Here is a 24,802-nt window from a genome sequence, read left to right as displayed (position 1 = left end):
TTTTAATATCTCTTTGTGCTTTGATATTGAGAAAATATTTTTGAGATATTTTGAATATTCTTGATACAAATCTTTGAAATCCTAAACTATGATTGACATTTTCATCTTTACATTGTTTCAAAGATTAGCTCGCTGATACACTCTTGTGTTTGAATTGAGATAGTCATTACTTTGAGTGTTAATTGCATATATACACCATTGAACTTATTGTTCTTACATTGTTAGTGTGCTTTGATTATTACTAGTGCTAATTTTCTTGATTAAGAACCATAATTTTGTACACATCTTGCATTGAAAATTGGTTGTATTCCAGGTGTGGCTTGAGGGAGCGTTAATCCAGCCCAGAAGGATTGATTGTAAAGGTTGAGGTCAGCCCTCTGCTAATTGACCTGGTTGTATTTAGGTGCCGCTCCACCCGTGAAGTGAGCCTTATTGTAATTCTTGTGCTTGTGAGCCAAGCCGGGGGACGTAGGTGGTTTGCCGAACCTCGATAACATATTTGGTGTCATCTCTCCTTACTGCTTTATTGTGCATGCCAAATTAGATTACTTGTGCCATTTAATTTCTACTGAATATACATTGATTTATTTTATCCACACTAGATTGACCTTAGGTTTGTGTAATACTGCTTCTAGTAAGTTGACCTAGGGGATTAATTTTTCAAATACCAATTCACCCCCCTCTTGGGATTATAGTAAAACTAACAATTGGTATCAGAGCCTAGCAGCTTAGACTTAAATGTTTTTCTGCAAAAGATCTAAATGGCTTACAACACTGTAACCCCTTTCCCTGAGGAACCCTCTTCCACACGACGTCTGATTTTTAGTGGTGTCAATTACATCTTTTAGAAATAAAGGATGTGTATTTATCTTCAGAATATTGACTGGAAAGTGTCAAGAGTTTTCTCTAGGGGAAGCTATGTTCCTATGAAAATTGAAGGTCAAACTAAAGATCCTAAGAAAGAAGATGAATATACTGATGAGGATAGTTTAAAAGCTACCGCCAAGCATAATCTTTATTATGGACTTGACGTTAGTGAATTTAATAGATTTATGACATGTTCTTTTGCTAAAGAAATATGGGATAAGTTAGAGGTCACCTATGAGGGTACTATAGATGTGAAGGATAGTAGGATTGATATGTTAACCAGTGAGTATGAAGCTTTTAGGATGAACACTGGTGAGTCCATACAGAGTATGTACACCAGTTTCACACATATCATTAATTCACTGCATACATTGGGTAAGACCTATCCTACATATGAGATGATTAGGAAAGTCCTTAGGGGTTTGCCTTCTGTTTGGGAAGCAAAGACTATGACCATATTTGAGGATAGAGACCTTAAGACTATGTCACTAGATGAACTAATAGGTTCACTTATCACCCATGAGTTAGCTCTTAATGAGAGACTAAATGAGTACAACAGAATGAAGAAAGTGACTGCCTTAAAAACGTCAACTAATACTTCTAGTGAGTGCAGTGAACCTGAATCTGGAGATGATATAACTATGCTTACTAGGAAGTTCAACAGGTTCTTCAGGAAGAACAGTAGGCCATACAGAAAATTTAGAAATTCAGTATCTGAGAAGGGAGAGTCTAGTAAAAGAAAAGAAAAATCGAATGCTCCCACGTGCTACCATTGCAACAGGGTTGGGCATATCAAACCTGATTGCTCGTCGTTGAAAAAGGAATCTAGGAAAAAGAAGAAAGCTATGAAAACAGCTATCTTATGGGATAGACAAACCAGCAGCGATTCAGATTCAGATTGCAGCGACTTTGAGATAGCCAACTTGTGCCTAATGGCACGGGATGATGAGGTATTGTCTTCTTGTTCATTATCTTCGTACTATTCTAGTGATGATTGTGATTCTGATAGCATGCCTACTTTTAAAGAATGAATATATTCGTGTATCTAAATTGTTGAATAAAATGACCAAGAAAAATGATGTTTTGAAAAAGAAATGTGAAAATTGGTCAAAACTATTTAAAATTGTAAAGAACTCTCTTGACTTGATTTTTAAAAAAAAGACTTGAAAATTGTCGAGTTTGAGAGAAAATTGGAGGATAGCTCCAAAATTGTTTTTAAATTCACTGAGGGCCAATGCAATTTTGAAAAACTACTTGGAGCCCAAAAAAACTCTCTTAGCAAAGAAGGTCTAGGATTTAATGGTGTTGAAAATGTTAGATGACCTAATCTTTATTTGGGACATTTTACTCGAGAATCAAAATCCCAAGTTCCACCTAAAGATCATCGGTGTTGAATGATATGTTTTAAATGCAAACAGATTGATCACATTCAATTTGATTGTCCACTTAGAAATAGACATATAAAAATTAAAAAAAGGTGTGTAGAGTCAAAGGTGATCCAGACACTAACCCCTGTGGACCCAACATAATTTGGGGACCAGCGTTAATTACTTAGATTTTCTTGTAGGTGTGCTTGAGATCATCCTCTTCCAAGGACAAGTGGTACCTGGATAGCGGGTGCTTACAGCATATGACTGGCGATAAGGCTAAGTTTGCATCCATCTCTCCCAAAGATGGAGGATACGTGACATTCAGAGACAATGCAAGGGGGTGAATCATCGGCGTAGGTAAGGAACCTTCTCTGGTTATTGATAATGTACTGCTTGTCAATGGTATGAAACATAATTTGTTAGTATTAGCCAACTATGTGATAAACGATATAAAGTATCTTTTGAAAATGATAAATGCATCGTTGAGAGTAAATCTGATAACAAGGTACTTTTTGCTACTGAACGTCATGAAAATGTGTATACAACTAGCTTTGATAATTTAGCTTCTCAACAAGTTACATGTTTTTATGCAATAAATGAAGCTAGATGGTTATGACATAGATGTTTAGGATATGCAAGCATGGAGTTGTTATCAAAACTTGTGAAAAAGGATTTGGTTAAAGGCTTACAAAAACACATTTTGTAAAAGATAAAATTCGTGATGCATGTCAAATGGGTAAGCAAAAAAAATCAAGCTTTAAGAAAAAGAAATTCTTATCTACCACTAGACCACTTGAAATGCTACACTTAGATCTATTTGGTCCTAATCAAGTTCAAAGTTTAGGTGGAAAATTCACTAAACTATGTAGAAGAATTCAGAATGAAAAAGGTTACAAAATCACACACATAAGAAGTGATAGGGGAACTAAATTCAAAAAAGATGGCATAGAAAACTATTGTGACTTAGAGGGCATTTCACATAATTTTTCTACACCTAGGACCCCACAACAAAATGGAGTTGTAGAAAGAAAGAATAGGTCCCTGTAAGAGATGGGTAGGACAACGTTAAATGAACACAAATTACCCAATATTTCTAGGCAGAAGCCGTGAATAATGCATGTTATGTCATGATTAGAGTATTAATCAAGCCTTCCCTTAATAAGACTCCATATGAATTGTGGAACAACCATAAACCTAATATCTCTTATTTTCATGTTTTTGGTTGTAAAGGCTTTGTACTTAGAGATAATGAACATCTAGGGAAATTTGACTCTAAATATGATGAAGGTATTTTCCTAAGTTACTCACTTAACAGTAAAGCATATAAAGTTTTTAATAAAAGAACATTAACTGTTATTGAATCTATTCATGTTATGTTTGATGAATCTAATTCATTTTCTAAAAGAGATGATGAAGATGATATTGATATAGGAAAAGGATTAGATAAGCTATCTATTGAAAATAATGTAGATATCAATTCAGAAGCAAATGATAAATCAATTGAAAATGATAAAGTTAAAAGTGAGGTTCAAGAACTACCTGAGGATTGGAAATTCATTAGGAACCATCCTTTAGATCACATTATAGGTGAACCTTCACGTGGTGTTGCCACCCGATCTTCCTTAAGTAGTTAGTCATTTTGCATTCTTATCTCAGGAAGAACCCAAAAATATTAAAGAAGCCATAGAGGATGAGTCTTGGGTAATGTCCATGCAGGAAGAGCTTAACCAATTTGAAAGAAGTAAAGTGTGGACCTTAGCTCCTAGATCTAATGATCATACTATTACTAGAGCTAAATGGGTATATAGAAATAAAAAGGATGAGAATGGGGTAGTAACTAGGAACAACTTCCTAGTTTTGAAAATCATAAGTATCCTGATCATGTATACCGGGTGTCCAAAGCCTTGTACGGATTGAAACAAGCTCCTAGAGCTTGGTATGAGAGGCTTAGTGGGTTTTTATTATAAAATGGTTTCACAAGGGGCAAAATTGACACTACACTTTTCATCAAATCTAAAAATGATGATATGCTCCTTGTTCAAATTTATGTTGATGATATTATTTTTGGAGCAATTAATGATGATTTGTGTAATGAGTTTGCTAAATGCATGCAAAGTGAATTTGTAATGAGCATGATGGGTGAACTTAGTTTCTTCTTAGAATTGCAAATCAAGCAAGCTAAACATGGAACCTTTATATGTGAATTTAAATATGTTAGGTACTTGCTCAAGAAAGTTAATATGAAAGATAGTAAAATTCTTAGTACTCATACGAGTTCTTCCACAAAACTTGATAAAATTGAGTAAGGCGTCCCTGTTGATGTGAAATTATATCGTGGCATGATTGGTAGCCTCCTATACCTTACTACTAGTTGTCCTGATATCATGTTCAATGTGTGTATGTGTGCTCGGTTTTAGGTTGCTCCTAAGGAGTTTCATCTATTAGCAGTCAAAAGAATTCTTAGGCACCTAGTTGGAACTATAGAATTAGGCTTATGGTACCCTAAGCATATGGCATTTGAGATTGTCAGTTAAACTGATGCTGACTTTGCCAGTAGTAAGGTTGATAGGAAGAGTACTAGCGGCACTTGTCACTATTTAGGATAGTCTTTGGATTCCTAGTTCTCCAAGAAACAAAACTCAGTTGCCTTATCCATAGCCGAAGCAGAATATATTGCGACTGGAAGTTGTTGCGCTTAAACGCTTTATATGAAGCAACAACTTATGGATTTTGGATTGCACTATGATATGGTTCCAATTAAATGTGATAATACTAGTGTAATTAATATATCTAAAAATCCTATCTCACATTCACGAACCAAACATATTGAGATAAGACACCATTTCATTCATGATCATGTGTAGAAAAAAGATGTGGCACTTGAGTTTGTGTGCACAAATGAGCAGTGGGCTGATATTTTCACCAAACCTCTTCAGAAAGATAGGTTTATACAGATTATACGTGACCTAGGTCTAATGCATAATAGAGATGCCTCCTAGAAATTTGATAGAATGCACAAACTTAGGGGGAGCTGCTTAAACATAGAAACATACGACTTTGAACTTTAATTCTATCATTGCTTTATACTTTATGAGTTTGTATGTGTTTTTTGGAATGCATGACTGTCATATTTCTTGCAGGTTGATAGCTATATTTATGTTTTCCGTCCAGATCATACTAAACTGCTTAAGTTAGTAGTTATGGATAAATTGTTAATTTAAAACTCAATTAGGTCATTTCTACACAGGTATTTTTGGGAAAATACTCTATTTTCAAACGGCATGTTGCCAAAATTTTCAAAAAATTTTCCCAATCATATCTTGCATATGAATGATTCATACGCAATGCCTTGCTTATGTGCCTTATATTTATAGTAGCCCTTTTTGCTGTTGCCAAAAGGGAAAGAAGAGGCAAAATGGGTAATTTTTGAAAAATGTTTGAACTTTAAATCCTTAAACTTCTCGTTATGCATATTGATAGGGGGAGCCTTTCAAGGCTGTACCCACTTTGGCATGATGTATTTATCATCATCAAAAAGGGGGAGAATGTTTACCTAGTAGGTCATACCCGGTTTTGATTATGACAAATAATCAGGTATTTAATGTCTATCAAGTTTGTGTGCAGGTTTATAGTAACAAGATAATTTGATGGTATATGAAGACTTAAAGAATAAAGACACCTGAAGATTCATCTCATTGTAATTTATATTATGTTCATTTCGGGTCTGTAATAGTAATATAGGAAATGTCTGTAATAATGAATTCATATCATGCATATAGGAATCAATAAGCTCAAAGACCTTAAAATGACCCTAGGTCCTTGCACTTACACTTAAGATTGTCCCCAAAATCACATATAATATCAGGGGAATCTATTGAATTAAAACAAGACTTAAATGGCTAAAAGAATAGAGTTTCAGGTGACCGAACCTTGGTGTTCAAAACACCTTGGTCGACCGAACCGTTGAAAGGTCAAATAGTTGACCTGACTTCGGGTGATCGAACCAAAAAGGACTTCACCATCCTCTGTCAACCGAACTCGTATGCTCACTTTTTGCACCAACTCAGCTGCCCAAACTATCACATTCAAAACTGCCTCAGGCTACAAAATGCTCAAGTTCGGTAAACCAAACTTCATACTGGGTGATCGAATCGCAGACTTTTGGAAAATCGCCTTGGTTCGGCAAACTGTTCTCTTCCTAGGGCACTTGAACATGAAGAATGCACTTTTTCTTATGTGTCTGTTTGGGCGACCGAACCACAGGTCAGGCGCCCAAAACTCTCGGGTTGCACAAATTTTTACCATGGTTAAAAGGGGTTAAATAGGGTTGATTTTCCTAAACATTTTTAAAACAAATTTAATAATACCCTATGTATCCCCAATGGTTATAAAATTGGGCAAGTCTATATATAGGGGTTCATTTGCTTGGATCAGCACCTAATTAGCATATTGATTAAGCAAAAAATCCTCTAAAATTTCCTAAGCCATATTTCTTCATACAAACCATATACACTCATATACTATGATTCTTTTGAGAAATAAATCCTTGTGAGTGTTTATTTATTGTTCTAGTGTGCTAAAAACCCTCATTGGTTTATTGCATATTTGATTTTCAGATTGAGGGTCTAGCTAGGTTTTTCGACCGATTTTATTTAATAAATTTGTGTGTGGGAAAAACCTTATAGCTAAGTGAGTCTTTGCATTATTATTACAAGACTCATTGAGCTTATATTTTTATGTGTGCAAAAATATTTTCACAAGCCTATTTTTTAATATCTCTTTGTGCTTTGATATTGAGAAAATATTTTTGAGATATTCTGATTATTCTTGGTACAAATCTTTCAAACCCTAAAATTTGATTGAGATTTTCATCTTTACATAGTTTCAAAGATTAGCTTGTCGATACACTCTTGTGCTTGAATTGAGATAGTCATTACTTTGAGTGTTGATTGCACATATACACCGTTGAGCTTTTTGTTCTTACATTATTGGTGCTCTTTGATTATTACTGGTGCAAATTTGTTTGATTGAGAAGCATAATATTTGTACATATCTTGCATTGAAAATTTGTTGTATTCCAGGTGTGGCCAGAGGGGGCGTTAATCTAGCCTGGAAGGATTGGTTGTAAAGGTTGAGGTTAGCCCTATACTAATTGACCTAGTTGTAATTAGGTGCCGCTCCACCCGTGAAGTGAGCCTTTGTGTAATCCTTGTGCTTGTGAGCCAAGGCGGGGGACATAGACGGTTTGCCGAACTTCGATAACATATCTGGTGTTATCTCTCCTTACTGCTTTATTGTGCATGCTAAATTAGATTACTTGTGCAGTTTAATTTTCACTGAATATACATTGATTTATTTTATTCGCACTAAATTGACCTTAGGTTTGTGTAATAATGCTTCTAGTTGGTTGAACAAGGGGATTAATTTTTAAAATACCAATTCACCCCTCTCTTGGGATTACAGTAAAGCTAACACAACTCCCACAACTCACCTTCACTCACAGTCTCTGGGGGCCTCTACGCGCATTTTTACCTCTTGTCATTCACACACTTTAAATCACACCCAACTGGGTAACAACCTTATTGTTGTTCTTTTTAACACACTTCTACTCACCTCCTTCTTTCTTTAGATATCACAGCCACCTTCACAGTAGTCACACCTTCAACACTATAGGCAACCTCCACGTACAACCATAGCCCATCTCCGGCCACCCTCTGTCACAGCAACCACGACTTAACCATTTCAAATTTCAATAAATTTTCTTAAAAACTCTCAATATTCTCATGGTAGGGTCTTCATTTTCTAAACAAGTTCCTGACATGAATGCGGCACCAGAGGTGCCATCCTTCCCCAATATCCGTGGCACATTCCAATTTTCACCCTAGCTGCAAAGTGATATGCTGAGGAATGAAATAGTATTATCCACAATGTCCGATTCAAGTGTAGCTACCCACGCACTCTCTCTCAGTGCTCAAGCAGTCGCCTCGATGTCTCACTTAACTTGCTGTTTGCATACCCAGAACCACATCGTGACCCTCCTCAAAAATGAAATTAACCTCTTGCGGCAAAAATACCGAGAAGAACAACAACAAAATGAAAGACTTAAAGCAAGAAAATAAAACTCTAAAATGGGAGGTCGAGGAGCTATGAAGAATGGTGGATACTTACTCCAGCGATCTCCAGCCTAGAATAGCTAGGCTGGAGAAAAGCCAGGAGGATTTCCAGTGGGGGCACAAATGGCTTAAAACTATGGTGCATGGAAAAGGCCAGGCTTCTCGCTTCTTAACTTGAAAGGGGAGGTGAAGAGGCATGAAAGGGATGAAAAGAGTTATACAGAAACACTATACAATGTGATAAATGTAAAAGAATGATGCTATGTATATTTGTATGTTACTATATGTCTATATGATATATACGAGGCATGCATGATGCATATGTAAGGATGTATATGTTTTCTTTTTTTTTTTCTTTCTTTTTTTCAGGTAGTGGTTAATAGGTAATATGGAATCACTGTGGGTGGAAAGTGGCTTGCATTGGCTGTGACAATGCGATCCATAGCGGGTACACTAACCCAAGTCAAAACTTTCTCAAAACGGCTTACTGCGAATGTAGGAATTCTAGTCGTAGCGAGTTCAATGACCTGAGCCAAAACTTCCTCCAAAATGGCTTGCTGCGGATGTAGAAATCCAAGTCATAGCGGGTTCACTAACCCGAGCCAAAACTTCCTCAAAATGGCTTACTGCGGATGTAGAAATCTGAATCATAGCGGGTACACTGGCCTGAGCCATAATTTCCTCAAAATGGCTTTCTGCAGATGTAAAAATTCGAGTCGTAGCAGGTACATCAACCCGAGCCACAATTTCCACAAAATAGCTTGTTACGGATGTACAAATCTGAGTCGTAGCGAGTACATCGACTCGAGCCAAAACTTCCTCAAAATGACTTGCTACAAATGTAAAAAATCTGGTTGTAGCGGGTACACCGACCTGAGCCAAAACTTCCACAAAATGGCTTGTTGCGGATGTAGAACTAGGAATAAGGCTAGACTAGTTGCCCAGGGGTATAACCAGCAGGAAGGGATTGACTTTAATTAACCATATGCTCCTATTGCTAGGTTAGAAGCCATTCATATGCTACTTGCTTTTGCCATTTTTAAAAATTTTAAATTGTTTCAAATGGATGTTAAAAATGTTTTTCTAAATGGCTTTATTAATGAAGAAGTATATGTAGAGCAATCACCTAATTTTGAAAATCATAAATATCCAGATCATGTTTACTGGTTGTCCAAGGCCTTGTATGGATTGAAACAAGCTCCTAGAGTTTGGTATGAGAGGCTTAGCGATTTTCTACTAGAAAATGGGTTTACCCGTGGCAAAATTGACACTACGCTTTTCATCAAATCCAAAAATGATGATATGCTCCTTGTTCAAATTTATGTGAATGATATCATTTTTGGAGCAACTAATGATGAGTTGTGTAATGAGTTTGCCAAATGCATGCAAAGTGAATTTGAAATGAGCATGATGGGTGAACTTAGTTTCTTCTTAGGGCTACAAGTTTACCAAGCTAAACATGGAACTTTCATATGCCAATCTAAATATATCAGGGACTTGCTAAAGAAATTTAACATGGAAGATTGTAAAATTCTTGGCACTCCCATGAACTCTTCCATTAAGCTTGATAAAGATGAGCAAGGAATCCCTGTTGACGTAAAATTGTATCGTGGCATGATTGGGAGTCTCCTATATCTCACTGCTAGTAGGCCTGACATTATGTTTAGTGTGTGTATGTGTGCTAGGTTTCAGACTCTCCCTAAGGAATGCCATCTAAAAGCTGTTAAACGAATCCTTAGGTATCTAGTTGGAACTATAGAGGTAAGCTTGTGGTACCCTAAGCATACTACTTTTGAGATTGTTAGTTATACTGATGCTGACTTTGCCGATAGTAAGGTTAATAGAAAAAGTACCAGTGACACTTGTCACTATTTAGGACAATCTGTTGTTTCTTGGTTCTCCAAGAAACAAAAGTCAGTTGTCTTATCCACAGCCAAAGCAAAATATATTGCGGCTGGAAGTTGTTGTGCCCAAACTCTTTATATGAAACAACAACTTATGGATTTTGGATTGCACTATGATACAATGCCGATTAAATGTGATAATACTAGTGCAATCAACATCTCAAAAAATCCTATCTTATATTCACGAACTAAACACATTGAGATTAGACATCACTTCCTTCGTGATCATGTGCAGAAAGGAGATGTTGCACTTGAGTTTGTATGCACCCATGAACAATGGGCGGACATATTCACTAAATCACTTCCCGAAGATAGGTTCACACAAATTAGATGTGAGTTAGGTTTAATGCACAGTAGAGAAGCTTCTTAGATGTTTCATAGTTTGCATAAATTTAAGGGGAGCTCTCAAGTGAAATTTACAGGTCTTAGCAACTAATATTATTGTTGATATGCCTTATTGCCTTAGACTTTGTAAATATTGATTATTGCTTGTGTGTATAACTCTTATATCTATAGCATGATAATATTGAGCTTTATGTTTTACTAGTTGATTATACTGAAACTGTTTGAGTAGTTGTGGATAAACTACTAGGATTTATAAACTCAAACATGATAGTGTTTATGCAGGATATGATTTTGGAAAGTTCCATTTTCAAACAGCATGCTGCCGAAATTTTTCTAAATCTTTCCAAAATTTATAATGTATAAATATTATACTTACCCATTGCCTAGAACTCTTTACTCTTATGGCCCTTTTTGCTGTTTCCAAAAGGGGGAGATGTAGGGGCAAAAATTGGGTTAACCTATTAAAAATGAATTATGGATTGAATTGAATTGAAAATATTATTTAGAACTTTGCATGATGCACATTGTTAGGAGGAGCCTCCTAAGGTTATACCCATTTTTTGCATGATGTATTTGTCATCATCAAAAAGGGGGAGAATGCTGACCTTATAGGTCGCACCTGGTTTTGATAATGACAAATACTTAGGTATTTGATGATTGTCAAGTGTTTGTAGAGGCTTAAATGAATATCCCAAGGAAGGACACTTGAAGCAGCTAGAATACCCTAAAGACCTTTTAAATTTGTAATTGTAAATTCAATATGTGTAATATGGGTCTATAACAGTAACTTAGGATGTGGTCTGAATTTACCTTACCTACACATCATGCATATAGGATATATGGTAAGCTCAATAAGACCATAGCAAGACTCTAGGTACCAACACTCACACATATCATATAACATATAGAAGTGTTAAACTTTGTGCCTTAAATTTGAACAAATATCAGGATTTTAAGAGAACTCAAGCAACCGAACCCCTGGAGTTCAAAAGTCCTCAGGCGCCCGAAATGTGGTCGATTGAACAGTTGACCAGGGCTCTTGGGCGACTGACCTATTATCTGCTATCTTCCACAAGCGCCCAAAACCCTTGAAAGGGACAGTCCACCAACTCGTGTGACCAACTGTTTTAGTTCAAAAAGGACCCCAGGCGACTGAACACATGGATTTGGGCCACCGAATATAGGACCGGACACCCGAAGTCACGAAGCAATGCTACTGACTTTGATTCGGGTCTCCGAACGATAAACCGGGCAAACGAGTGACCGAACCTAGGTTTAGCCACCCGAACCTCAGCCGGTTAAAATTAATTTAACCGCGGTAAAACTGGGTTAATTCGGGCAAATTGCATTTTAATCAATTGGGATTTTTTTAATTATTCCCATCATGTCCCAACCAGTTATATTTTTACCCCTAACTATAAATATGAGTTCATTTGCAAGATTAGCATAAGATTAGCAAAGTGATTAGCCAAAAAAATCCTCTCTCTTGAAAATTCATTCTTTGGCCAAACACTCTCAAATCTCTGTTCATTTGATATCTTCTGAGATTGTGTGAACATTTCTAGAGTGCTCAAGATTGCTATGGTTTGCTAGAAACTCCCATTTGAGTGATTGATTGCTATATTTCTCTTGGTGAGTTTTAGCTTAGGTTTATCCCACAAAATTTGCTCATTATAAATATTGTGTGGGGATAAACCAAGTAAGCTTAGGATATTTGCATCTTTGTTGCAAGTGTTCAATAGCTTGATTTTTGTTATGCAAAGATTTCTCAAACAAGCAAGCATTTTCAAACTAGTGTTGTGCATCTTTCATTGGGGAAAACTCTTTCGAACTAGTTTGATTATCTGATTCGTATACTTGGAATATTGATGTGCTATTGAAATACTTTGTTTTGATTCCAAGATATTGCTTGTGTTGAACACTCTTGTGCGCCATACTGAATATTGATGTGCTATTGAAATACTGAGCTTACACTATATCCATGTTATTGATGTGTATGTGAATGTGCGTATTTGGGTACATATCTACTTTACGTGAAAGCATAATCACTGTACCATCTATTTGAGTGAATACTGTTGTATTTCCAGGTGTGGCCTGAGGGGGCGGTAATCCAACCCGGTAAGGATTGGTTGTAAAGGTTGAGATCAACCCTGTGGTAATTGACCTGGTTTGTATAGGGGCTGCTCCACCCACTTAAGAGAGCAATTATAGTGGTAATCCTTGTGCTTGTTAGCCAAGGCGGGGATGTAGGCAATTCGCCAAACCTCGATAACATTTCTGCTTGTCACTTTTACTCTATGGCTTTCTAGTGCTTGTGTTGTCAATTAGACTGCTTTATTTAATTATTGGTACATATTACAACTGATTTACATTACCTGCACTAGATTGACCAAAGGGTTGTGAATATACTACTGTTAGGAGATTTACCTAGGGCATAAATTTTAAAAGTACCATTTCACCCCACCTCTTGGGATCACGGTAAAGCTATCAGGCATGATGTGGATGTAGAAATCTGAGCCGCAACGGGTTCACTAACCCTAGCCAAAACTTCCTTAAAATGGTTTACTATGGATGTAGAAATTCAAGTCATAGCGGGTACACTGACCCGGGCCACAATTTCCACATAATGGCTTGCTGCGGAAGTAGAAATCTAAGCAGTAGCGGGTACACTGACCCAAGCCATAATTTCCTCAAAATGGCTTGCGGCGGATGTAGAAATTCAAGCCCTAGTGGGTACACCGACCCAAGCCACAATTTCATCAAAATGGCTTGCTGCGGATGTAGAAATCTGTGCCGTAGCAGGTACATCGACTCGAGCCATAATTTCCTTAAAATAGCTTGCTGTGAATGTAGAAATCCGAGCTGTTGCAGCTGTCGCGACGTCCCGAGAGCGCGTGTGCCCCCGGGTGGCGAAATTAAAAATCAATTTTAATATTTTTAGGAAAAATGGGAATGTCGGAGTCGCTACTAACCTTTTAGTGTGGTTAGAACACGTGATTACTACCCCGTTAGGGGTAGAATAGGTCTACATTACTAGAGTTAGGTTCGGGAGTTCGGTTACGCGAGGGGAAGGTACAAGCACCCCCTACGCGCCCGTTCTTACGAACGGTACCTAATTAATTTGAAATTATCCCTAAGTTAATATAGTAAATCTTTAAATTACTCCTTTTTATAAATACATATGAAACATAAATAAATATAATATATACATACATATTCCCTCAGAGCTTAAGGTACGTGATGCCCGAAGGCTCATACCCCCGCAATAAAATCATAGGGATAATACATACGAAAATACTTAGTAAAGTAATACGAAAATATTAGAAATAATGGATATCTCAATACAAAATATAAACATAGGATATAGTTGAAAATTCCATAAATATGTGAAAATAATAGCCCTAATATATTATAATGATAATACATTATCTATAATAATAATACTATTATAATAATAACACATATATATCTCATAATATTAATAACACATAAATACCAATACGATATTATAATACCACTTTAATATATATATATATATATATATATATATATCAATCATAACACGTAAATATTAATACTATACCATAATAATACTACTAGAGTAATAATACATATATATGATAATAATATATCTTAACAAATACATGCAAAAACCCTAACTATAAATAATCAAAACTTTAACATAACACTAATAAAACCCTGATATTAACAATAAAGGAAACATGACAATAAATCAAATCCTAAAAGTTAAATATAAACAAACATGGAAACAAATAAGACGAAATTATGGCATTTAGACAAACCTAAAAATAAATATACAATGATATGGAAATAATCAAACCCTAAAAAAAAATTCAACGTGCAATAAAATGGAAATAAATCAAAAATCCTAAAAAATATGTACTAATAATTTGGAAACATAACAAATCCTAAAGTTAAAATGTGATAATAATATGGAAACACTCATAACCCTAAAGTTAATAATCAATCTATATAGAGGCAATTAAACCATAAAAATATTAATAACATGGAAACCAATCAAAACCCTAAATATCATTGGCAACATGTATAATAATAATAATAGCTTGGAAATAATTAGAGTCTTACAATTAATGTACAATAACAATGTGGAAACAAATTAAACCCTATAATACACATGCAATATATACAATAATGGAAACTATTACACAAGTAAAATTATAGGAAGCGATTTAAACCCTAGAATTAACAGATAAGACATACGACTATAATTATGGAAATAATTTAAACCTTAAATACACAATATACCCTAAAATAAATAAAAACTCTCAAGATACTATATAACAATAACATAGACACCCTAAATAATAAATGAGTATAATACAATGATTGAAAATACAATGATAACATAAACACTTTACACCAATATTCAAACAATAAATATGGACATGTAATAGGGTATTTAAAAAAATAATAATCCAACAATAATAATATTATTTAATATGTACAATAAATTTAGACATAAATAAAAACCCTTAAACATACCACATGCAAAAACACATAGACAATAAATACACAATAGACCTACAAAAATTAATACCATAAGACAATAACACACATATATTGAATGATAAAATATATACCTAATAAATAAGGAAAACACATAGACCATAATATCACATATCAGTACAAAATAATGAAAATATTAAATCAAGCCACTGCATATATATAGAATAATAACCCAGAACCATAGAACAATAGAATAATGATAAATCATATAAATCTAAATATATATATAATAACAATTAACATACCTCCTAATAATCACATAAAAAAATTTACCTTTATGAAGAAGGTGACCGGAGCAGGGCACGGCGACGGCGAACGGCGGCGGGGCAGAGAGTTTGTGGGTTGCCGTTGGGGTTCCGATGGTTTGCCGGAGCAGCTGGATGACGAGCTACTGGGTTGTTGCAGCGACGGACGCCGGTGATGATGACGGGGTACCCTGTGGTGCCGTGAAGAGAGAATCCAGAGCCCTAACTGGCGTGGCTAGCCTTGGCTTTTCTGTCCGAGGTTGGTTCTGTGACTAGCCGGAGATGTTTGCTGTGGCTTGTATGCTGTACGGAGGCGAGTGTGGTAGTGACGGAGTTTGTGTTGCCGAGGAGAGCTACTGGTGCTGGCAGAGACCTTCGGGAATGGTTCGTGGAGCATAGAAAGGTCGCGCCTGCTGAATGGTGTTCTCCAGCTACAGCTCCTCTGCCTCTCGGCCATGCGTACAACTGCAGCTGGAGTGATCGGATGCCGGGTGGAGCAGAGGATGGTCTCAGGTACTCGGCTGGTTCGCGGATGATGGCTGGGACAGAGGTTGGTTGAGGATGAAAGGTGGCTGGAGTTTGGGTGTGCTGTGAGGGAGGCTGGGATGGATGGAGGCTATGGTTGTGAGAGGGAGAGACGGGATGCAGCGAATGGAGAAGAGAACAGGGGTTCTTTAGAGAGGAAGAAGACAAACCAGAAGAAGAAGAAGTAGAAAAAGAAGAATCTTTTTTTTTTTGGCCTTTTGCTCGGCTGCGCCCCCCCTTTTTTGCTATGTGTTCCCCGCCCCTTTATAAAAAAAATTCTAGAAAACTCTAAAAAGACTTCTCTTTTTTGAATTTATTTTTCTTTTTCTTTTTTTTTATGCTTTTATTCTTATGTTAATAATGAAAATGGAAATAGTAATAATAATTATCATAATAATATAAGTATCAATAAGGTAATAATAATAATAATAATACTACTAATAATAATAAATAATTATGGTAAAAATAAAAATTAAGATACTATTGGTAAAATAATAATAATAATAATATTAATAAAAATAAAGTAATAATACTAATATTAAAAGTAATAAATAATAATAATGATAACATTACCAAAAATAATAAAAATAATAATAGCCAAAATAAGATACTAATAATAATAATAATAATAATAATAATAATAATAATAATAATAATAATAATAATAATAATAATAATAATAATAATAATAATAATAATAATAATAATATATCAAAAACAATAAAATAAATGAAAAATAAAAATAATTATAGTAAAGTAAAAATAAAATAAAGATAATAAAAGTACTAGTAATAATAATAAAAAATAATAATAATAATAATGATAATAAAAATATTAGCAAAATAATAGTAGAGTACTAATAATATAAGAAAATAATAATAATAAAATAATAATAATAATAATAATAATAATAATAATAATAATAATAATAATAATAATAATAATAATAATAATAAAAATAAAATAAAAGGGGACCCAGTGTTCTATTTGGTTAGGGCAAAAATAGGGTGTCTACAGCAGGTACACCAACCCAAGCCAAAATTTCCTCAAAATGGCTTGCTGTGGATGTAGAAATCTGAGCCACAACGGGTACACTGAGCTGAGCCAAAAATTCCTCAAAATGTATTTAGGTGTAGGTTTTTAGGTTTAGAAAACGGTTACTCTATTGGGTAGGTCCATTCCGGGGGATGGTCTTGAGGTCCCAAATAAATGCTCGGGTTGGTTTGTCTTTGGGTCAACTGCCCTTATTTCTTGAGACTAACAAAACAAGAATTTCTCAATCATTTATGCCAAATGATTACTCCAAAGCTTATTCAACCAGACAAGTACGAATGGTTCTTTGTGCTATGTGCATACATGTTGCTACTTATGATGCCTATATGCGGGGACAACCATGCATATTGATGTGACGTGCTTTGCATTTTCTTTTTATCTATACAATGCATGAAATGCATAATAATGCATGAATCCTTTTTCCTACCACCCCTATGATCGCAGCGACCCCACCTTTGTCCTGGGCCATGTCGCCGAATTTTGCAAAGGTGCTAGAACTAACTCTACTAAAGCTCACCACGGAATCTGTCCCTATTAGATGCCCCTGGCCATGGTCATTCGAAATCTGCCCCTGTTAGGTGCGCCCATAACTACTTCCAGTCACGTTTTTAAATACCATTTGAAATGGACTTTCCCGAAGCTTGCCATGAAATCTGCCATTGTTAGGTGCGCCCATAACTGCTTTCAGTCAAGTTTTTAAATACCATTTGAAATGGACTTTCTCGAAGCTTGCCATGAAATCTACCCTAGTATATTAGTGATTTTGAACCCTTTTGACTGTCCATCCTTTCTTTGGGGATGTTTGGAAAGCAAGCAAATTTTTGGTAATGAAATTGATTATGCATTTATGACATCAATTTGTTAAATCAAGAGATCAATTTGTGCAAAAATGGTTGTTTCACTATGTTCACCAGATGTTTTTGAAAAGGGGTAAATTTTACACCAGTGTCCCCAAGTTCTATGATATTGACATTAATTTATGAAATCAAACTGCTTAATCAACTAACTTTCCCCCCTTTTCACAAACTGCCCCAGTTTCATCAAAGGAGAGCTCGTTTCTTCTTTAATCTCGTGAAACCAAACGCTACTCTCTTGTTCAGTTGTTTGTCTATGGTTTAATCAATCTTTTCTCATGCTTCGATCTCTAGATGGTCCTTAAGACTCGGGATGAAATGTTGGCTAAATGACGTGTGTTTTTCGAAAAAGAGGGAAACTATGGCTCAAAAATCCTATCCCCGAATGACGTGTTCTGCCCCAATTTGGGGTTTTTGAGAAGCATTTACTGAACTTGTTAATTTGAACAAGCTGCCTAGAAACCTTTTCAGGATTAGGTCATTATGTAGTCAGGCTTAACATTGAGTCTTACAAATCATTTAAGACAACAACATATGCCAATCTGGTTAGGTCTTTCATTCGGGCTGTAATGTAGGCTATGGATATTGGTTAAATAATAAATGGACATATCAGACTCAAAATTATCAATCTTATCAAAGGAAAAATTGGTCAAAGATCACAGATGAAGTATGTCCCTTACTTTTTCTTTGCTTCTATTCTTTCTTTATTCTTTTGTCATATTTTGCTTTCCCTTTTGCGGAAGAATCATGACTTTATTTTTTGATTTGGACTTTGTTTGGGACTGAACTTTATAAACTGCCCTAGTATGGGGTGTGATCATTTTATGAGCTAAACAAGAAATTAAACACTTCGGGCTCAAGAGGGCTAGAAAAGGGTATTTTCTTTTCTGGGTAGTGGGAAGATAGCCTACCGTCATATTGGCCTTTTGTTATTGTCTCGCATGATTTACCGAACCTTTGAAAATCCCAACCCAGTTTAATTTGGGAACTGCCTTCTTTGAAGAGAATAACTTAACATTCATGCTCAAAGGGTTTTCCAAGTGGTAAACAAATGTTTGGTTTTTTAGAGGAAAAACTGGTCGGCCAAAAAATGGCCATCTGTTGTTTAACCAAAACATGAGTTGAAAAAAGATAATGAAACTGTGGACAATCTTTGTAGTCACTTTATTATATTCTTCTAGAAATGTTCTTACAATTTCTAAGCAAAATATTTCTTTACATCATCAAAATTGATAGGATACAAGAGATCGATTCCATCCATGTCTGCTAGCAACAGGGTGCCTCTTGAGAATGTCTTATTTACCACGTAGGGCCCCTCATAATTAAGAGTCCACTTACCACGAGGGTCAGCATGGATTGGCAGAATCTTCTTCAGTACTAGATATCCCTTTTGGAATTGTCGGGGTCGTACTTTCTTGTTGAATGCCCTCGTCATTCTTCTTTGGTACAACTGTCCATGAGCTATGGCAGCCATTCTTTTCTCCCCAATCAGGTTCAACTGGTCATACTGGGATTGTATCCATTCTGCCTCAATCAACTTTGCTTCCTTCAGAACCCGTGGGGACGGGATTTCAACTTCTATTGGGACCACGACCTCCATTCTATACACCAGAGAGAAAGGTGTAGCTCCTATGGAGGTTCGAACTATAGTTCTGTAGGCCAACAGGGCAAATGGGAGCTTGTCATGCTAGTCTTTGTAGGTTTCAATCATCTTCTCCAAGATATTCTTGATGTTCTTATTGGCTGCTTCCGCTGCCCCATTCATCTGTGGTCTATAAGGAACTGAATTGTGATGCCTAACCTTGTATTGTTTGCATAACTTTGTCATTACTTCATTGTTTAGGTTTTTGGTATTCTCTGAGATTATCCTTTCAAGGATTCCATATTGGCAGATCAACTCTCTCTTTATGAACCGACTGATTACATTCTGCGTGACACTAGAGTATGAGGTCGTTTCTACCCATTTGGTGAAATAATCAATAGCCACAAAGATGAAGCGGTGTCCATTGCTGGAATTTGGAGTAATTGGCCCAATCACGTCCATGCCCCAGGCTGAAAAGGGCCAGGGCATGAATAAAATGTAGAGTTGGGCCGGTGGAACTTGTATCTGGTCTCTATAAATATAACATTTGTGGCACTTTTAGATGTATTCAATACAATCTCTTTCCATGGTCATCCAAAAATATCCACTCTTGAGGATTTTTCGAGCCAGCAAATGACCCCCGGCATGAGTACCATAGACTCTTCATGGACTTTATGCGTGATTTGTCGAGCCTGCTATGCCTCTACATATCGTGGGAGAGTCATATCATGTTTCCTTTTGTACAACACTTCTCCATCCAATAAAAGTACTATGGCCAATGTCCTGATTGTCTTTCGATCGTTACTAGTGGCCTCCTTGGGATACTTGTTTCGCTGGATGTATATCTTAATATCATAGAACCATGGTTTCCCATCAGCTTCTTTTGTCACTGCACAGTACGCGAGTTCCAACTGTACTTTGATCCGGATTGGCTCAATCTCCCTTCCTAGTTCCACCTTAAACAAAGCCCGTCAGAGTGGCCAGTGCATCAGGAATCAAGTTGTTTTCTCTTGGTAGGTGGGCAAAACTGATGCCGTCAAATCCTTCAATCATCTCCTGAATGTACTCCTGATATGGCACTAATTTGGAATCCCGGGTTTCCCCCTCTCTAGGCAACTGGTGAATGACTAGGGCTGAGTCTCCCTTCACATCTAATTCCTTGATTCCCCGGTCTATGGCTGCCTGCAAACCTAATATACATGCTTCATACTCTGCTATATTGTTGGTGCATGGAAAAGTAAGCTTAACTGTGATCAAATAATGTTCTCCTTCCGGTGATATGAGTATGGCTCCTATTCCATGTCCCCACACATTGACCGCCCTGTCAAACAATATCGTACAACCTTTGTGATCTTCTTCTTCTTGGCTTATTGAGTTAATGTCCTTATCCAGGAAGTCAAACTCCATAGGCTGACAATCCTCCACAGCCCTATCTGCTAAATATTCTGCAATAACGCTACCCTTGATAGCCTTTTTGGTTTCGTAGGTGATGTCTTATTCAATCAATAAAATTTGCTACCGTGCCACCCATCCTGTCACTGCTGGTTTTTCAAAAATATACTTAATTGGGTCCATATTGGAAATCAACAAGGTTGAGTAGTACAATGTGTATTGTCTCAGCCTACGGACCACTCATACCAAAGCGCAATAGGTCTTCTCCAAGTCTGAGTACTTAGACTCATATTCCATAAAATTTTTGCTTAGGTAGTAAATGGTCCATTCTTTCCTCCCTGACTCGTCATGTTAGCCCAATACGCAACCCATAGAATTCTCCGATATTGCCAGGTATAGAATCAGTGGCCTTCCAGGTATTGGGGGTACTAGTATCGAAGGGTTCAGGATATATTTCTTTATCTTCTTGAAAGCCTCTTGGCACTCCTCATTCCACCTTTCTGGGTTATTCTTTCTTAGCAACTTAAAGATGGTCTCACAGGTGGTGGTCAATTGGGATATAAACCGGGCTATGTAGTTGAGCCTGCCCAGGAAACTTCGCACCTCCTTCTTAGTATTGGGGCTAGGCATCTCTTAAATAGCTTTGATTTTGTCAGGATCAACCTCAATCCCTTTCTTGCTCACTATAAACCCCAACAATTTTCCTAAAGTGGCACCAAAAATACACTTTTCCGGGTTCAACTTTAACTGGCATTTCCAGAGTCTCCTAAACAAATTCTCTAGGTTTGTCATATGGTCATCTTCATTCCATGATTTAACGATCATGTCATCCACATACACATCAATGTCCTTGTGCATTAAGTCACAAAACAAGGTTACAATAGCTCTTTGATAAGTAGCCCCGACATTCTTTAAATCAAATGGCATTACCTTGTAACAAAGGTTCCTCATAAGGTGATGAAAATGGTTTTTTCTTTGTCTTCCAGGGCCATCTTAATCTGGTTGTATCCCGAAAAACCATTCATGAACAAAAATAAAGCGTGCTCTACTGTATTGTCTATGAACACATCAATGTGTGGGAGTGGGAAATTATCCTTAGGGCTATCTTTATTTAAGTCCCGATAGTCAACGCAAACTTGCACTTTGCCATTCTTTTTAATTATCGAGACAATGTTAGCCATCCATTCGGGATATCGAACTACTTCTAGAAATCCAGCATCAAATTTCTTTTGCACCTCCTCCTTTATTTTGAGCAACATCTCCAGTTGCATTCTCCTCAACTTTTGCTTTACCGGCTTAGAGTTGAGGTAGATGGGTACCATGTGAGTTACCAAGTCCGTGTCCAAACCTGGCATGTCTTGGTATGACCAAGAAAACACATCCTAATATTCTTTTAATAGTTTAATTATTTTGCCACTTTCTTTATCATCTAGCAATGCCCCAATTTTTACCTGTTTAGGTTCTTCCTCAGTTCCCATATTGATTACAACAGTGGGGTCACTACTAGTTAATGTCGGCTTTTCATCAAATTTCAACATTCGTTCCATTTTAGGCGATAAGTTCATTTCGTCTTCTTCAATTTCAGTTCCATGAATTATGTTTTCAAAATTAATGTCAATTTCTTACTCATGGGTACTGGTGTTATTATCTCTCATATACCTACATGAAATCATAGCAAACAAATTTTTGACAATTGAGCTCAAGATGCAAAATAAATGTCAAGAAATGCATAATTCACTTTCATTGAATGAGAAAAGCTGCCCAGGACTATATTGCCCCTTGGTTACAAAACAAGAAAATTTAAAACAAGGAAAAATAAAATCATTACATGAGAAAAACTGGAAAGTCAATAATGCTCCAATTCTGTAATTTTGTTCCTAGCGGTAGACGGTGAACCCACTCCTTAGAGGTATCCATAGAAGCTCCCAAGTATAGAATCGATATGCTCAACTATCTCATTTTTGTTTCAAGATCGGTTTGACTGCTTTTTATGAAGGTATGATCTATGTGTGGCACGCCTGATCCCCACCGGATGCTTGTTTCGCTTATGTGCCTTTCCTTTCCTTATGCCTCCTTCTATACTCTCTTTCTCTTTCGGTCAGCCAAGGTGGACATATAACCGAGACCATATCTCTCTTTCGTCTCTTGTACTACCAATGACTTTGAGATCCCCTGCAAGTACTTTCCTAGCCCCTTTCTTGGGCAATATCCTTGTATGATCAGTTCTGTGGCAGCCATGTGTGTTGTGGAGGAAACCCGGGGTTGTGGAATGGGAGAACCTTCTATTACAGTTGTTGCATTAATGATCTCAAAAGCCCGAAATGAATCTTCGAGGGCCTCCTCTGCTGCTTCCACGTAGGGGGTAGAAGAGAGTTTAGTGATCATTACGTCCGTCTCCCCAAATACACAAACCATCTTGTTTTCTACAACAAACTTTACCCTCTGATGCAAGGAAGATGCAACTGCCCCTGTATTGTGGATCGAAGGCCTCCCTAACAGGCAAGTGTATAATGGTGTAATAGCCATAACCTAAAATGTAACATCAAAAGTCACTGGCCCAATTTGTATAGGGATCTCAATAGCCCCTACCGATTCTCGACGAGTTCCATCGAAAGCCCGTACCACCAAGTTGTTCTTCCATACATAGGAGAGATCTACAAGCAACTTCTACAATGTGACCATAGGCATAACATTGAGGGAGAACCCATATCAATCAAAACCCAGGCTATTATATGATCTTTGCACTTAGTAGATATGTGCAATGCCTTGTTGTGCCCCTTACTGGTAGGCTCGCCAAGGCTTGGGTCCTTAACTACCAAAAATAATATTTATAGAGCCTAACTACCCCAAATTCAGTAGAAAGTGGGTAAGTCAGGTATTGATCCTTAGGGACTTGAAGTGCGGTTATTAAACCGCTTCTAAATTAGTTTACTAAAAGGGTGGTCCTTAAACTTTAAAATGAGGCACTACAGAGTGCTTTCTTCAGATGGGATGACCTGACACCAGTAGGAGACATGATCGGTCAACCACTTGATCTCCCGATAGAAAAGAACGTAGCCTCACCACTCATTCACAAAGAGAGAGACAAGCTTCACAATCTCAACAATAGAAGACTTCAATATATTCCAAATTTTCTTTTTCTTGTGCTTATAATGAGAAGGCTATTTATAGACTTAGCTTGGGGCAAGCATGGGAAACAAGGCATAGGGGAATAATTATGAGGGGAACAAAGCATGGGGTGAACAATTATGAGGGGAATATAGCATGGGGTGAATGATAATGAGGGGGACAATGCATGGGGTGAACTATTATGAGGGGAATATGGCATAGGATGAATGATAATGAGGGGAACAATGCATGGGGTGAACAATTATGAGGGGAATATAGCATGCTTGTATTTTACAAAATAAATAATAATAATAATAATAATAATAATAATAATAATAATAATAATAATAATAATAATAATAATAATAATAATAATAACAAATATACGTCAAGTATGGCCCAATCCGTGTAGGGCCCGTGAAGATGTATGGAGCCCACAAGCCATGTGGGGCCTATAAACCCCGTGGGACCCATTAAGATGTGTGGTACCCACAAGCCATGTGGGGCCTACAAGTCGCATGAGGGTTGTAGGAATTTGAGCTAGCGTCAAAGAGGGTAACGTGCACCAGATGTAAGAATCCAAGCAAGCGTACTAGCAGATGACGTGCATTGGATGTGGGAATCCGAACCAGCGTCAAAGGGGGTAACATGCACTGGATGTAGGAATTCAAGCCAGCGTACCAAAGGGGTAACGTACACCGGATGTAGGAATCCGAGCTTGCGTGCATCGAATGTGGGATCCGAGCTAGCATCAAAGGGACTCAATTTTGAAATAAATCGAGACTCAATCAGATCCTCCTACTCCCAGTTTACAAAGTCGTCTTTCTTATCACACGGGGTCTCCTCGGAAAGGCTTGGTTAGAATTGGGGTGTCTACAAAAGGGGCACGTGCCCAA

The 24,802-nt window shown here is 36.8% G+C and overlaps 1 protein-coding gene across 1 annotated transcript; it reads right to left on the bottom strand.

Moving 5' to 3' along the window:
* Positions 1 to 20,363: 20,363 nt before the first annotated feature.
* On the bottom strand, positions 20,364 to 21,428 carry LOC131165355 (uncharacterized). Its single transcript, XM_058123110.1, has 2 exons — positions 21,162 to 21,428; positions 20,364 to 20,876 (listed from the first exon to the last, which is right to left on the bottom strand). Exons 1-2 carry the CDS (start codon positions 21,426 to 21,428, stop codon positions 20,364 to 20,366), a joined length of 780 nt encoding a protein of 259 aa, XP_057979093.1.
* Between the last annotated feature and the right edge of the window lie 3,374 nt (positions 21,429 to 24,802).

This window comes from Malania oleifera, chromosome 1, assembly GCF_029873635.1.
Source record: "Malania oleifera isolate guangnan ecotype guangnan chromosome 1, ASM2987363v1, whole genome shotgun sequence".
NCBI classification, from domain to species: Eukaryota; Viridiplantae; Streptophyta; class Magnoliopsida; order Santalales; family Ximeniaceae; genus Malania; species Malania oleifera.
The sequence above is the reverse complement of the archived record's forward strand: the minus strand, read 5'-3'. Positions and strand labels throughout refer to the sequence as shown.